General features: G+C 34.5%; 1 protein-coding gene across 4 annotated transcripts in view; it reads right to left on the reverse strand.

Annotated features, from left to right (window-relative positions):
• LRBA (LPS responsive beige-like anchor protein) overlaps nt 1-17,323 on the reverse strand; it is a 406,817-nt gene that overhangs the window by 230,998 nt on the left and 158,496 nt on the right. For all 4 annotated transcript variants that reach the window (XM_061993733.1, XM_061993732.1, XM_061993731.1 and 1 more), the window contains one exon: nt 1,322-1,488. In XM_061993733.1, coding sequence (XP_061849717.1) covers nt 1,322-1,488 — 167 coding nt within the window. The remainder of the gene's footprint in view (nt 1-1,321; nt 1,489-17,323) is intronic.

Below are 17,323 nucleotides of genomic sequence, written 5' to 3' on the forward strand. Positions count from 1 at the left end.
GTCAAGTATGCTTTTCCTTTACCAACTATACCAATGTTACCACAACAAGTAAAACACATCTGCTTCTTAGTTAAAGGACAGTAATCATAGTTTTAAATCTGGAGACACAAACAAGAGGACAAAATGACAAGGTACATACTCACCACAATTACTTAAAGAAATATGGATTTAGACAACTGTAATACAAGCCTTACTTTAAAATTGTATGGAATTAAGTAATTAAAGATTCCTAGAAATCTGGAATTACAGTGTTGTTTTTGCACCCTCTATTTTTTAAATTAATTATTTTATACTAAGCATAATTTACTTAACAAAAGGAAAACAGCATTAAACACTTCAATCTTTCATTTTTAACCTTATAAACTACAGCCCAAAATTGGTATTTACTGTAAATGGGCATTCTGTGCCCTAACACCACAACTCCTACATGTATAATTAATTTTACGAATAACATTTCTTTATGTTACTGAACATGACAGAAATTATTAGTGCTTGGATTTTTTTTTTCTTTTAAGAAAGCAAGCAGTAATTAAACATTGAATAAAGGCTACTGGGAAAAACAATTTGTTGTCTACTCAGTTGTTTCTCTCACGTGTATTATTTCATTGCACTCAAATAACAGTATCTCAATATACTAGCATACTCAATATGGCTATGTTCTAGCCTAAATATGTTCCTTACTTAAGAATGCACTAGAGAGACTTGTATTTTAGATTTGCAGGTGCAATTTTAGCTGTGACTTGTACTAATGAAGTTTGACAAGTATTACTGTAATAAAGGTATATAAAGAGAATTCCAAAATGAGAACCTGGTAGTAGTGTTTTCACTTTGAAGTTACTAATACAAAACTCATAATTTCCCGCTAACTTAAAAATATGTTTGTTTGATTAAAGTTTGGCAAAAAAGAAAACAAGTTACTAAATTGTGGTTCAGTCCTGAACTATATAATGCACCATGAAGAAAGCTAGTTTTCAGAAAATTTTACTTTTGAAAAATTATTTCTCAGATAACTCATAGAGGTAGAACTGGGTATTCAAAATAAATTCTACCATATTGTTACAGAAAAGTTAGAAGAGAATCATTTTGCTTTTTACTGCTCCAACAAAACATTAGTTCTCTGACATTCACCCATACTAAATACTGACATATTCAGTTTACCTTATTTAATAATTTGTTGGGGTTTTTTTTTCAAAAAAAACAAAACTGAAAAACCTTGTTTACCTTTAAATTTGACCATAAGATATTAATTCAAATAATCTGAGCAAAGATGAGCATGGCTCAATTCTCAAAAATATTTTAAAGTATCCCAAAAATGCTTTACCTTGGTGCAGAGCTTCCCCAGGCTCCATGTTTGTCTGTCAGAATGTTGATAACTTTCTGTATTAGTTGAGTTGCAGTCACTTGGTCTCGGTACTTAGCTGCCATTATCAAGTGATGGCACATTTTTTCTTCTTCCCGTTTGTCTGCAGAATACTGGGCACACAGTGACTAGGAAGAAAATAAAGACTTTATTACTTTGGATTTTAATTATATTATCCAAAGGAACTTGGTACTTCATAATTATTTAATTATTAAAAAAATCCTTGACAAGTAAGAATTAATCCCAGTTTACAGGTTTGAAAATTGAGGCACTGCGCAGTTGCTAACAGTAAATCTGTCCAGAGAGCCAAGCAAAAGATCTTGTTTTGCTGTGAATTCTTTATTCGCATAGCACATACACATTCAAGATTTAGCAGATGTCAACACAAGGCCTAGTTGTATAATAAAACATAAGTCCAATCATTTTTATTTTATAACAAAGTGAATAGCATTATAAAAACAAAAGAGGCAAGTTTCAAAATAATGAACGCCAGCTATCTGACTGCTCTGCTCCTGTGACTCTTCATTAGATTTGGGTAGCCAACCATTTCCTGTTGTTTTTATAAATATAGAACTATAAAAACTAAAGAGTAAATCTACATATCTTCAGATAGACAGAACACAAAATGCATATGAAGACTGAATCAATCTTTACCAGACGATTTCTCAAACAGTACATTTGATTGCCAGGATGGGAAAGTTAATAATTTTTCAGCTGTTCTACACCTGTTGTATAAACATCTTCTAAACCAAGCACTAGCAAATAAAAACTGAAAAGTCACACCTACAAATAGAACTCAAAATTATGAAAGATTATTTGTTATTATATTTTCTTCATTTTTTTTGTTTTGTTGATACTCTGAAAATGTGTCTGTTAATACAGAACTCAAAAATAGGCACCAAATTTAGATCATCCCCTCATCAAAACACCATACTTGAAGGTCTAAGAGAAATTCAAATAGTGGTAGAAACAATAAAGGTTTTCCCCACTTCAGCATTCCTTGTTTCTAATTTCAGTTTTCATCTGGCAATTCCACAGATCACATATGCCAGACAAAGCATTTCAGCCTTTGTCGATGATTGGATTATTCTATGATCTAGTTAGTAGAATGGACACAAACGTCTGCCTAACAATAAAAAAAATGGCTTTTTCTTTGTGAAGCACAGCTGATGCAGACACTAGTACAATTACTTTAGACCTCAGATAACAGCACGTCAGAATATCTCCTACGTTTAGAACAATAACAATGCTTTTTCTATATATATCTATATGTACAAGCATAAGAGAAATGCTGCAAATAAAAAAACAGGCAGGCTATGAAAGTTATTTATATATGTGTATATAGAAACATATATATCATATAAAGTAATAGAAAAAAAATCTGAAGTTTAACAAAATTATTATAGACATTAGATAACAAAAATACACTAACATTAATAAATTTTAAATACATATTTTAAACATTTTCATACATTTACAGATTTCCTCATAATTTTTCCCACACCTTAGAGCAAGCTCAACTGATGAACAGATCCAGAAGGAGGGAAGAATGGGAAGCTGACTTTCCAAGTCAATGAGACATCAAAAATTGGCTTTTGTATTAGTACATAAAGCACTCTGCCACCCCTCTTCACAAAAATATATGACAGCTAAATCATAACCAACATTAAACAAGATTCTTCCAGCTCTTTTTAAATACATCTGTATTTTACAATCCATTAATCTATTTTGCACCCATGATGATTCTGATTTCAGCACTTTATAAATGTTTAATACGCTGTTATTTTTAAGTTGCCTGAAAGGGCAGAATTCTTAAAACAAGTGTATAAGGTAAGCTAAGTAGTAAAATGTTTTAAAGTGGTCTTTAATGGATCCTCCTTTACAATTTGAACAGCAACTTTTCATATCTGACATAAAATCCATAGATATAAATCACATTAGAGGGTTATTCTTTCCCCATTATCAATCTCTGTCTCTTTATGGAACATTAAAGTCACATTTGACCTTAAAACATGATAAAATGGAAATCAAACTAAAATGTTTTGTAAAAGATATAATGAACTTGTACCTCTTTACAAAAAGGCTTCTTTATGATGTAATTTTGAAGGCATCCTTCATTAAACACCAACAAAGATTTTCAAAGTGTAGCTGTGACACTCAAATTAAGGAAAAAGTGGTATTTTTTTTTGTCCTTGATGACTTTCATGAAAACAGAACCAGCATGTTACAAAATGGAAATGTATAGGGCTCCACTTGTCAGAAAATTCAGCATTTAATGTGAATAGAAACTTGCAATAATCCACCCAAATTGAGGGATTCCTACACATAGGAAACCCCATAAAATTATGACATCACTCCAGGAGAAACTTTTAACCATAGCATACTCTTTACAACACATATTTTACAAACAAGAACAGAAAAAAGCCACTGTTCTGTCAAATCTCTGGCACATGTGTGTATAGTTACTAACTTTGAGAAAGTTTTGCAAGAATAATCTTTCCTTTGATCATATGAGTGACTTGTCAAATGTTCAGTGTTTCCCAGCTATGACAGATGCCAAATATTCAGAAAAAAAAGCTATTTGTCCTCCTCCGTCTGTCTATTTTTGGTACATAGTGAAAGAAGACAGGTTCCACCAAAAGAAGTGTAAAGACACTCATCCCAAGGTAGCCAGTTACGACTAGACTGTTCTGAAAGCACTAAAAATTCTTCATTTCTCTAAGGTATTTTTCATTTTGCAGATGACTTCAAGTTTGCCTGATCCAGTACTTCCAGAGGTGCAACACCAGGATATAGAGTGGTACATGTTAATACTTCACACTAAATCCTAATCTTTCTGTGTATGTAAAATAAAAATTCAGCTTGATTTCTGTTTGTGCATAAACTTAAAAAAATAGTTTTACAGTTTTAATTCTTTGTTATTGTTTGACCTCTTGCACTTGCAATATGCACCTTTTCATACTTGCATACAGTTTTACAATTAGATACACAGTTGCACACAAACAAATTTGTCAAATCTTCCTTGCACTAGTGCTTTGGCCTACATAATTTCTTCCATATGTCTTAAAATCAGTGGCTGTTAAAAGCTTTACAGAGAATAAGTGTATTAAGCAGAATCCTTCGTCATGACATGGAGCAAAGATCCTCATACCCTACTCTTCATCCAGGATGAAAATAAACCTTCTCTTTGCCATCATTGCAAAGCAGAATAGTGTTGTTTCCTCTCTCCCGTTCCCTGTTTGGACAAGGCTGCAGGCTATTTGAACATGTAGATTATCTGAAGATTTATTTTTACAGATTAGTAATTCTAAAGGAGCGCAAGGTCATTCAAAAAGCAAGTTATAGATACGAAAATACAATATTCAATATTCAAAAAATATTCCATATTGCAAAACACTGACAAAGTGAATTAGCCTATTCTGCCTGTCTATATTTCAGTGAAGAGGAGGCTTAATCTAGTGATTTCAGAACTCTTATCTTTGATCTTTGTAAAATCTCAAGTAAAAGATTTCCTCTGCACGGTATCATATGCATGTGCACCTCTACAGTCCCAAAATTACTATGTAACGCTTTCTACAAACTACAAAGAAAGTTTAATAGTGTAGTGGTTTTAAAAGCAATATTGCACCTTTTAGCTATTGTTCTTCAACTCAAAGATCACCAAACACTTTTATATGTGCTAGTTCCTTTGCCTAATTTGGCTAAAGGCTACTTGCTTTGTTAACAACCTCTCTCCAAGGGTGTCATTTAAGAGGAAAAGTTACCCATAAGATAACATGTAGTCTTGCCACTAATGCAAATTTTCTACAAATGAGGATATTTTATTAATGAGCTCCTCAATCCCCCGCCTTCATAGATCTTTGTACTTGACCTCTGACCTGAGGTTTAAAGTCTGGACTAAAAATGCTACCTAGGGAAATCTTACAAAGACTCCTGAATAAGACTTAGAAAAATGAAAGCTTAAAACCTCAACAGCGAACAAAAGTCAACCAATGACAATGTCTGACAGCCACCGTCAATTCTGAAGTGATGCCTCTGTCATCCAACAACTCAAAGTATTGATTTCTCCCAGCATGAAAAAAGCTTAAGCCAATGAAATAGATATAGCATCATCCCCCCGATAATAGCCATCAAGGTTAACGCCAGCAGAACACTTATCAAAGTATCTCTTCTATTTCTTCTTGTTTTAATGGACTGAACACAATGCAATGGTATCTCATCTCTGCAACCCATAGTTTTATAAATCTCATTTATCCACTTTTCCAGCTTTCATCTAAAACAACTGTTTGTAATACAAGTGTGGAGGGAGGAGGCGTAAAAAAACAGAAAGAAGAAAAAAAAAGGTGGTTCTGTAGACAGACATTCCTAGGGGGAAAAAAAGAAACAAACAAACAAACAAAACCCAAACAAAACCAACAAACAAACAAAAAAACCAACAAAAAACCCCAACATATCATGCTTTTAAAATCACAAGAGGATTAAAAAAACACTTCACAATTCGCTTAGATCACAATGAACATAAACTGCTAAAATTATGGTCATGACCAGAAAAAAAACCTACCACAATCAATTTGGATTAGCAATTAGAGAAAAATGCAAGGATCTCAAGAGACATCTGGTTTTAATCTGTGCTGGGTCAACAGCTCTTTTTTTACCTTTAAATCTCACAATATTAAGCTTTAGTAAATGCAACTAAACACAAGGCAACAGCACCTTTCAAATGAATCCAGTTCTGCAGAGTAGGTAAATAAGATAAACTAATACAAAAGCTGGAACATAGAAAGTTCCATTTAAACAGAAGTGAAAACTTCACTGGTCAGCTGAGGGAGCCCTGGAACAGGCTGGCCAGGGAGAGTGTGGAGTCTCCTTCTCTGGAAGTTTTCAAAACCCATCTAGATGTGTTCCTGTGTGACCTGGTCTAGGCACACCTGCTTCAGCAGTGGGATGGACTAGATGATCTTTAGAGGTCCCTTCAAAACCCTACCATGCTATCATTCTGTGATTCTGGGAGTTCAATTGGATATAAAAACAACTGACAGAACAATTAGTAGTAGATAGCAGAGGACAATAACATCAGATTTATTCTGTAGCAGTCATTAGTACCATGGACATTTTTTTTTTTACATTTTTCTTTGATGCTTAGGTAATTGACATTGTGTTACAGTAGCACCCTTGGACCACAATTACATACAAAGTCTTACATGAACAAGTAACAGTACTTTCTCCTTGATAGAAACTGGGATTCACTGTATGTGTCCTATATTATTCCAATATTCTAACCCTCCAAGCATCACTGCTAATGATTGGCATAAACAATATGCAGAGTCAAATTTTCAATCCAAGACAGTTATTAATGTACATATTTCCCAACACTTTGTATTCAAAGCATGCCCTAGGACAGACATTTTCCTCCTCTCTTTAGCAAATCTAGTTTATGTCTGCAGTTCTTGTTTTAAACCAGACTAAGGTCCTGAAAACATTACAATACTTGGGCATTACCTTTGAGATCCTTTGGGTCCATATTTTCCAAGTACAAGGCACTTTTCAAGCTAGAAATAATCAAAGTGCATTTACCCTATGCTTTACAAACAGTTAAGCTCAGCACTTCTGCATAGGTGACTCTCAGCTCTCAGATTAGATACTAAGCAAAGAAAGAACCAGTGATAATCTTTTAAGCCATTTCTCAACCACACTGCATCAGCCTTGTGACATTGACCACCAGAGAGATTAGTATTGTATTCACTAAAGAACTTCCAGTGCAATGCAACAAATGAATCAGATCTATGAACAACTTCTGGAACTGACAAACCCTGGGACATCCACTCTGTCCAGCAAACGAGACACATATTTACATAACCCAAGGATTCACTATACATGCTTAGTGAGGATCAAATTAAAGTTGCACTGCTTTGATTTTTTATAACTGTTGGATATTTGGTTTTGCAATTTTTCATATTGACACTTCTATGCAACCTAAGTTTTAAAAAGGAGGAAAAGTACTTTTTAATCAGGTGAAAACATCTATATAAAAATCTCAGGTGGAACATATACAAAGATTTCTATCACTTCAACCAAAGCAGAGCAGTATTTGATTGTTAATTTATCTATAATCAGTAGCTAAATATATGTGAGCAACTTGTTACTGACAGAAGAGAAATACAAAATTTAGTTCCAGTCTCCAAAGGTGTAGAGGAGACTAGCCTAGGTAACTAGTCCCAATTCTACTTTCAATGCTCCTCAGTTTTCCTTTGTCTTCTATCTGCAGGCTCCTTCTCATACTACTCACCCAAACTTTCCCTTTTGTTCTACCTCCTAGTACCTTACTCTAGCAATAGTATGAAGACATTTCCTCCTCTCTGTACAGTATGAACACTACAAATGCAACTAGGAGAAAAAGTTATCATCCATTGCAATAGCAGTGCTGGCAGCTCAGGAAACATTTGCCGTGGCTTTCAATTCATTCTTCAAGATCTTATGAAAAATCTTGGTATGACCAAGAGCCAGATGGCACATTTCCAGTAAACCTCAATAACTAAAACTCAGAAATGTCCTCATTCATTGACTGTGACCACCATCTCTCCAACTCTCTTATTCCACTAAGACCTTTGTTAACCGCAAATTAGGTAGAAAGTAGTCCAGCATTTTTGGCCCCAGCAGCCTAACAATTACTTCCCTAGGATTCAATTTTTCAGACACCTTACTGCCAGCACAGTTCTTTTACAACTTACAGTACCAAGACTTGGCACAGGAGTGACATTTGAACAGATTGAAAGTCACATGCAGTTCAGATGGCACATATAAACCTTAAATGAACTCTCTAAGAGCAGGTAACACACACTATTGACTATTTTTGAACAATGTAATTTGCTAATTAAGAAGCCCTTGAAGGTACTACATAAACAGTAATTTCTCTTAAGTTTTGTGTCATATGAATTCTGAGTAATTTCTCATAGTAGGAGCAAAAGGTACATTTCTGAGAGTAAGGATCTTCCAAACAGTGGGAAAAACATGAAAAAATATTACTTATTTTTATTTAATGTTTTAATTTGGAAACATTTTGCTAAGCTTCTTTTCCAAAATAGCAACAACTTTAAAGTAATTGAGCCTCTAAGAGCACAAAGAACACAGAAATTTACCAAGGTTTATTCAGGTGATAAGTAGATGAACCAAAAGATAATTTGGAACCTTATTACAAAATACCCTGTATTAATTTAATATATAAATGTGGCTTCAGTCTCTGGCTATAATAAAGTAAAAAGCATTTACATGAGTTAAAATTCTTTCATTTCTATACCTACAAAAGACACAGCTATAAATACAGAGGTATATAAGCATCTAACACCTGACAAGCTTATTGTCTCAACACTTGTCTTACAAGAATGTGTATTTCTACACAGGACTTGTTTTTATTATTATACAAGCACTCGTAAGTCGAATACAGTGCAAAAACAATCAATGTGACCCTGCTGATTTTGTTATTTATTGTTTGATATTCCTGCTACATCACACTCCCTAAATTCTCTCATAAATTTTCAAAACACATGCAAAGGAAACTCATTTCCAGCCAAAATGTCTACATAAATGGTTTTCAAGACTATGTAAAGTTCCAGATTTCCAAAAGACAGAAAGCTTAGCCCCTTGAGATGTTCCTGCAGCCAGGGTCTGTGTTTCTATTTCCTACATGGTTCCTATCAAGCCCTTTTCAGCTTTCCTTGTTTACTGTCTTGTTTTAAAAACACATCTTTGATTCTAATCAAGGACCTTCAGAATGTATCAAAATACACCAACTCTTGAATAAAGAACAGATAAATCACATTCATTTCAGAGAGCAAATAGATTAAATAGATAGATTTAGGCATAATAGTTTCCTATTCTGCCATGACTGGTTGCATGCCAATGACATGCAATGAACACTGCTAATAAGCTTCACTACTTTGGATACCAAACTGGTTTCAGACTTGACTGGGCTCCTTAAGATGTCACTTTTGATGTCTTAAAAAAAAAAAAAAAAGTCCCGTAGTTTGCCTTTCTGTAATTTTGTTCTGTTGCTTTGATAACAGAATCAAAGGCATGTTTTGAAAGTCTTCTCTGTAGTCTAGTACCCACTAGACATTAAGAACAAAGAGAAAAATAATGTCAGCACACAGCAATATCAATGTATACATGGGGATACATAATGGTAATTAAGGTAGATGTAGAACAAATCACATATTGTTTTGTACCAGGAACAAAAGCAGCAAATCTTTTGTGAAGCTCAGCTACGAAACATTCAGACCTGAACATGAATTCACTTCCCAAAAGGTAAGCCATGTGTGCTTCACCAGCTTCTATCATGCTTTCTTCTAGGAGCTAATTTAGTGGACTTGATCTCTGACAGTTCAGAACCTTTTCAGCCTCTCACAGTGGAGTACAATCATCTTAAGTAGTACATATTTTTTAGTAACATTGCTAAACAGGGCAAACATTTGCTCGCAAAAAGTTTTTCCTTCCCCTAGACAGAAAAATCCCCCGTATGTTTCTGTCATTAAATCATTGCAACTGTATCTGTAGAAACATTTTAATTCATTATTAAGGAAAAGTATTAAGGGCTTCTTTTTTGTCAGAGGAATTTCAAATGTCTATCAGCAAATCTGTGAAAAAAGAAAGATTATATGAGATTTTATTAAAAAATCTATTAAAAAATAACATGCTTGGTGCTCCTAATTCAAAAGTTTCTAACACCTCAAACTAGCTCTTCACTTTACTGTAAATTAAGATTCTTGAGAGGCTTATTCTTTCGAGAACCAAGTATGTTAATGGCAGGATATTTTGATTAAGATTATGATTAAATGGCAAAGATTTTTTTTAAAATCCCAAAACAAATGTGAAGGATTCTTAAAACATAGTCTTTTACAGCAGTTATTCTTTAAAATCATTCCTAGCCACTTACTTTAGAAACATGTTAAACAGTCACAATCCCAGCTTTAGCTTAACCTTTGCCTTAACTTAAAGCCTCCTGTCAGATTTCCTATAGCACCAAACCATGAAAAGTAATTTTTTTTCCCCTCCTTTTTTCAATAGTCTATGTTTTGTATTTCATTCCAACTAGTGTATGAGGTTTTATTCCTTTGTGATTGGTTCTCATGCATCCAAATAACAATTTTGGAATTTTGTAACAGCATGAGATAGGTATGAATAGGTTTGGGGATTAATTAACATTTTTTATTCAGAAAAAGTCCTATCACCTTTCAAAGGTTGACATCTGACCAAAAATTGTCAGGGGAGGATAATGTAATTTATTTTTAAAACTGTGTGATTTTATTATCCATAAAAAGACAGCATTTGAAATATCCTGACTTTTCAAAATATGAGAAGACAACAGTCTCTAATATAAAGCAGTTCAAAACACTCATTCTACATCTTTATACTGAGTAACACAAAACAAGGACTAAAATACTCCAGAACAATTGCTTTAAAATATATCTTTTTCTGGCTCACTTTGTCTAAATAGAAAATTACAATGATGCAAGACTCAGTATTGCCACTACTCCAGATGCTGCCTTGGGAGAAGTTAAATACCACACAGTACCAAGCAGTTTCTATAGGTATCATCTGTTGTATTGTAAACATTAAAACAAAAAATAAATACTCCAAAAGCATATTCATTTACATAAGAACAACACATAAGATGTAAGTTTTCTGTTTATTTCTCATTTCAATATTAAATACCAGAACTTGTGAAATGTCCATTCTAAGTCTCTGATGTTCCTGTTCAGGTGGGGTTCTTTGGTTTTGTTTCAGTTCTGTCTGGTTGGGATGTTTTTACATGGTACAAGGGTGTTTTCATACTGCTCCTTGTTAGAGTTATCAGCATTCGTTACAAGCAGCTAAACTCATGGATGTTGGTGTAATGGCACAAAAGAGTACATAGTACAACTGTACAAATCTGTTTGACTAGATTTCACTAATTGACTCTCACTATAAAGTCATAAACTCAGTACCTGGATCTGGTTATATTTGGAGTAGAGCAGCCATGGAGGATAAAAGAAGCAACACAAATTCTGCTGATTTTTAAAACAAGAATCTGAAATTTCATGTGAATTACGGCTTGCTCATAGGTATTGAAACAAAGTACAGTGACTAATCAAAATCGCCAGTTTCAATCAAGCATGCAGAAAAATGAAAGAAAGCACTGAAATTATATAAAACACATCTAAGTGACAGTTATTGGACATACCAAAGAGTCATAAAACATTTCCCACACAATTTAACAGCTTGACTTACACTCTAGTCAACAATCTACCTCTGCCTACCTCTAATATTCCAGATTTTTGAGTAGCTTCAAAGAACTGCTACTCAAAAATATCCTGAGAAATATTTATCCCAAACTTGCTTTCCTGTGGGACACTGTCAACACTCACGGCACCTAGTGTATTGTAAGTGTTGGGTCTCAAGTTATGACAAAATTTGTTTCATGATTGCCATATACTCTCTATAATATAGTAACCCATCCAACAATTACACATGTCGCTTGCTTTGTCTGTCATCTCCCTTAAATATTCCTGAGGCAAGAACTGGCATCAGTTCTTGCTCTAATGGCAACCACAATTCAGAATAGTTTGATGAGAAATCTCAAGTTTCCACAAAGGCAGGCAGGGAGAAGGCTGAAAGGAGTACAAACATCTGAAAATCCATTATGCCAAAACCTTGGCATTACTACTTAGGCTCAAGAATTTGTTCCAACAAAAAATACTAGTATCTTGGCATTGGGAGACAAATAAAAAAAACTGTAATGATAACAAAAGCACTTGCACTGTTAATCATTGCAATCGTTATAATTGTCTTCCAAGAGACTTCTAAATCTTCTAAGTTGGCCAGAAATCTCTGAAGATTAATTTTCTAAGAAGTTAATTGATAACTATAAATGTGAGTAAGAAAAAGGTGGGAGGGAGAAAAGGACTGGTGAGGAAAGTACTGGGAAACTTATCATCTTCCTTTTGTGAAACAGAACAGTGAAAATGATTTGGTTTTGGAATAGTAAGACTTTTTAAGAATGAATTCTGCCCCTTCCAGTAGAACTTCAGAATAACAGTGAAATCCAGAGGTCTCTAAATCACTTGGCACTTTCCTCAACAAACTGATCATCTGAAGAATAAGTTAACTTCCTGATAGATCTTCCTCTTCATGATTTAAGTCTACCTCAAAGTGATTGACTCTGTTTTCTTCTACGTCGGTCAAAAAGAAAAATCAGTAAGTGGACTTGCTCTGTAAATATTTCTATAAAAGAACCAAATGAAGTGCAAAGAAAAGAATTTTTTTAAATGTATTCTAGTGATTCTAATTTAAAAAGCTAATATAGGAAAGTTAAGAATGAAAAGATTAACTGCAAAGCAGTGAGACAGAAATGGCAATGTGAAAGGATCTTTCAGTTCCTGTTAAGAATTCTGGTTAGCACAGTCTTGTTTACTTTCCTGGAAAGCTCTATAGGTATACACAGAAACAAAAGATTACTTTTAAAAAGTATTAGGAATGTCATCCTTGGCTGGGTGTGGCATTACACTTTCCCACCATTTCCCTTCCTAGGTCCCAGACAGACTTCAAGCCCTATCTACCACAAAATAATATTTTAGCAATTTCATTGCAAAAATCTTATTTAAACAACTACTGTCTCTTTTCAATCATCATTCAAGGAGGTATTTATTTCAGCACTTATTTTGTATTCATAGTGGAGCATTCTCAATGAAAGGTTGAAGCTTTCATTGTAATGAGAAATATCAATTCAAGATAAACTATTACACTAGATGCAATATTTTCCACAACTTCCTTCTCAATAGTATTCCAATACATGAAAAATACTCTATACATGGAAAATTTTAGCTGTAAATGCCTTCAGGCTCTATAGATGAACTTTTCTAACATTTCAGTATCTTAATGTATATATTAACTTATCAACAAGAGACCTGGGAGTTCTAGTTGATAACAAACTAAAAATGAGTCAGCAATGTGCCCTCATGGCCAAGAAGGCCAATGGCATCCTGGGATGCATCAAGAAGAATGTGTCCAGCAGGTCAAGGGAGGTTCTCCTCCTCCTCTACTCTGCCCTGATGAGGTCTCATCTGGAGTCCTGTGTCCAGTTCTGGGCTCCCCAGCTCAAGAGGGACAAGGAACTTCTGGAAATAGTCCAGTGCAGGGCCACCAAGATGATCATAGGACTGGAGCATCTTCTTTATAAGGAAAGGCTGTGGGAACTGGAGTTGTTTAGTCTAGAGGAGACTGAGAGGGGATCTCATTAATATTTGCGTGTATATAAATGGTTGAGGTCAGGAGGCTGGGGAATCACTTTTTTTCTGTTATATCCAATGACAGGACAAGGGGTAATGGAAAGAAGGTGGAAAACAAAAAGTTCCATTTAAACACAAGAAAAATATTTTACTGTTCAGGTAAGGGAGCCCTGGCACAGGCTGCCCAGGGAAGGTACAGAGTCTCCTCTGGAGGTCTTCAAAACCTTTCTGGATACATTCCTGTGTGACCTGATCTAGGTGGGCCTGCTTTAGCAGGGGGGTTGGACTAGATGATCTCTAAAGATCCCTTCCAATCCCTACCATTCTATGTTTTACTTCCCACATTGCCCCAAAGTGGATTTTCACAAGTCACTTTTATGAATATCAAAAAAGAAAACTGCATGAATCAAATTTTATCACATCTAAATGGGGAGACACATTAACTACAAGCTGAGACTACACATGCAATGACTTGAGTGCAAATAGAATATCCAGTGTATCTATAGCTTACACAATCAAGAAGCCATAGGTCAAGACAAATTATTATTCAAATTATGGACTAGATTTTCAATATAGGCATCAATAAGGTCAGCTATGCTAGTCTTCTAGTCACATCCAAACCTGTAATGGGGTTGCAAATATATCTAACATGAAGACTCTTGCTCTCTCTTTCTTTTATAGAAACATCAGTACGTAAGTGGTAGGATAAATATTTCAAATAAAAAGTGGACTTTACTTTCCAAAGTTTTAAAAACAGAGTCTTTTTGAGGATGCACACATAACTGCTTTCAGCTACAGACATTAGTTTAAAGGCTCGGTAAAATAAAGAGTTTTGCATGTACACAATCTTGTATGCAGTATGTTTTTGTACACACAGCTGCCAAACAAGCTGGCTTCTTAGAGTCATTCCTACATTTTTATTTCAACCAACAGCCATTATAAAAACAAAATTCTATTTTTACAAGTAACACAATGAATGACACCCTAATACCTGTATGCATCAATCTACCCTACTAAATTCAGAACTGCAAAAGTTTCACTTGAAATCCAGCTATAGTCAAGTGAGATGGGCTTTAACTCAGCAGCCTGAACTCAGGTCAGTCAAAACCAATATTGACAACTCAGGTGCTTTTACCAGAAGTCAAATGAGAAAACAAATTCACAGAAACAAAAGTAGAATATAGGGAAATATTTTACAGATTTATGACCTTTCTTCAATTCCTGTTATAAAAAGGCATCTCACATAAAAAACAATACTTCTGAAAATGAAATTGTATTTGAGAGGATATTCAAGACTACCTCCAAAAGACTGTCAAATGCATCTGAGCTACAAATGACAATGTTGGATCAAAAGATAACACCCATTTAGCAATCATATGCATATTTCATCCTTAATGAAGGCCTGAAAAGCAGAGTTCACTTCATTCTGTATGTAGGTATCAAAGCAAATCTCACAAAGCAACACAGGCGCATCATCTAAGGATCTTTTTCACATTAAGAATCCTATTAGAAGGAAAACACTAAAAGGTAATTGAATTTCCCTCAGTTATCTTCATCTCTGTCAGCTCCTGCTACAATAACTTACTCTCCAGAGCACAGATAACTCAATTCTGTCCAGCAAGCATATGTTATGAATCTCCAAAGCAAACTTGTCTAAATCATTCTGGTCTTCTATCAAGGTTGGCTGTGGATATGAACTCTGACAGAAAGCAAACAAATTTATTTTTATCTTTTCAATAATTCACTGTGCCTTGATAGAAGAAACTGAAGACATAAATGTTTCCACTAATTCTGGAATTGTAAAGACTGGTTGAAAATATTTTATCTAGTAGTTAATTCTATTATAAACTGTTTGATTCACCATTCTGGTTTAGCAGAAATAAAAAAATGTGTTACAGTTGTTTCAGGTCCCTGTAGATATACAAAAATTAAAAATATAATCTCATGCTGAAAATGACTTTTTTTGCAGAATGGTTTTGACATTTATATTTTAATGTTAAATGGAAATATTAACTGTGCAACGAATAACAGAAATATACTTTTTATTTCATCAAATAACTTCTTGTTTCAAAGCTCTTAGTAAGCACAAATTCTCCACTCATGTAAGCAAACTACTTTGACTTCAAAAGCCACATTTTAGGAAGGTATAATGACCTATCTACACAGAAGAAAAGTAAAACATAAAGCAGCAAAATACTGGGCAAATGACAAGAACCAGAAAAGCTACTTGCAAAAGGATCGAAGAGAAGTCCATTCAGACTAACATGAACCGTACAATTACTGTCTGTCTGTGATTGTTTCAGGCTGTTCAACATATATGTAAAAAAAAAAAAGTTTGAAGAGTGAGTGAATAATGAAGTGACAAATTCATTGCTGATACCAAGCTATTCAGAGCTGCACAATCATGAAGAGACCGTGAGAAACTGGATGGGGAATTTGGAAGACCAAGTCATCACGGTAAAAAAAGAGCACTGAAACTTCAGTGTAAATAAAACAAATCATAGAATCATAGAACGGTAAGGGTTGGAAGGTACCTCTAGAGATCATCTAGTCCAACCCCCCTGCAGAAGCAAATTCACCTAGATCAGGACACACATGTCCAGGCAGGTCTTGAAGACCTCCACAACTCCCCTGGGCAGAAATGTCAACAAGAATCTATTTTTAGATATAATATGATGAACTCAAGAGTTTACCTTTATCTTCACTCTTTTTTGACATAACAAGATGCTATTATCAGTGACAGACAGTTCCATGAAACCATCAACTCAGTAGAGGATAATCAACAAGCACATAGGAATCAAGTAAAAAATTAAGAACCACTTGGAAGAGAACAACAACAGAAATCATTGTGTATTTGTAAATTCCTGGTGTGTCTACAGTCGAAATGCTAGGTGCAGTTTTGGGTCTTCCACCAGGAAATATGATACAGTTGAGAAGCATTTTGGAAGTGTTCAGATAAGATAGACCCAGTTCATGAAGTCACAGAATCTCGAAGGGCAGGACGCCATAGGGCATATAAGAACATCTTTATGTTGATAAAAATGGTTGAAACAAAATAAATAGGTTTAAATAAAGAATAGCTAGTCTTCATGGTGGAAGGAAATCACCAACAGAATTCCACTATCATTAAATGTATTCAGAAATGACTGGAGATTGGAAGAGATGTCAAATTTTGCTGATAGCTGTAATTTAAGGTGGTAAAAGCAACAATCAAACACAAGAAATGTTAATACAGTGGTTGGGAAATTAAATAATAGGTGAAATAGATATAGAGAACTGCAAACCTTTGTCTAAATTCTGATCTATACCACCTGGGCAGAACAAAGGACATATCCCTATGTAATTGCTTTATTCTTATGTTTCTCCCTAGGCATGTGCTATTCAACTCTTAGAAACAGAATATGATTTTGATGGACCTTTAGTCTAAGTCAGCACAGATGCTCTTGACTCTCAGCAAATTCATCTGCGAAATGAACAACATTATTAATGTAAATGAATAGAAAAAGGCATGGCATTTCCAAGTGGATTGTGTTAACAACCTAAATGATTTTGAGTACTCTAAACAAAGTACAAATTATTCAACTTTACTGCCAAATTGTTTCCTATTCCAGAAAACTGGCAGAACCTGTGGCTTCGTAATACCCTAATAACTAAGAGATGTTCATTTGAGTAATGCCCATCATAAATCAGTACTCACAAAGTG

The sequence above is a fragment of the Colius striatus genome, chromosome 3, assembly GCF_028858725.1.
Source record: "Colius striatus isolate bColStr4 chromosome 3, bColStr4.1.hap1, whole genome shotgun sequence".
NCBI classification, from domain to species: domain Eukaryota; kingdom Metazoa; phylum Chordata; class Aves; order Coliiformes; family Coliidae; genus Colius; species Colius striatus.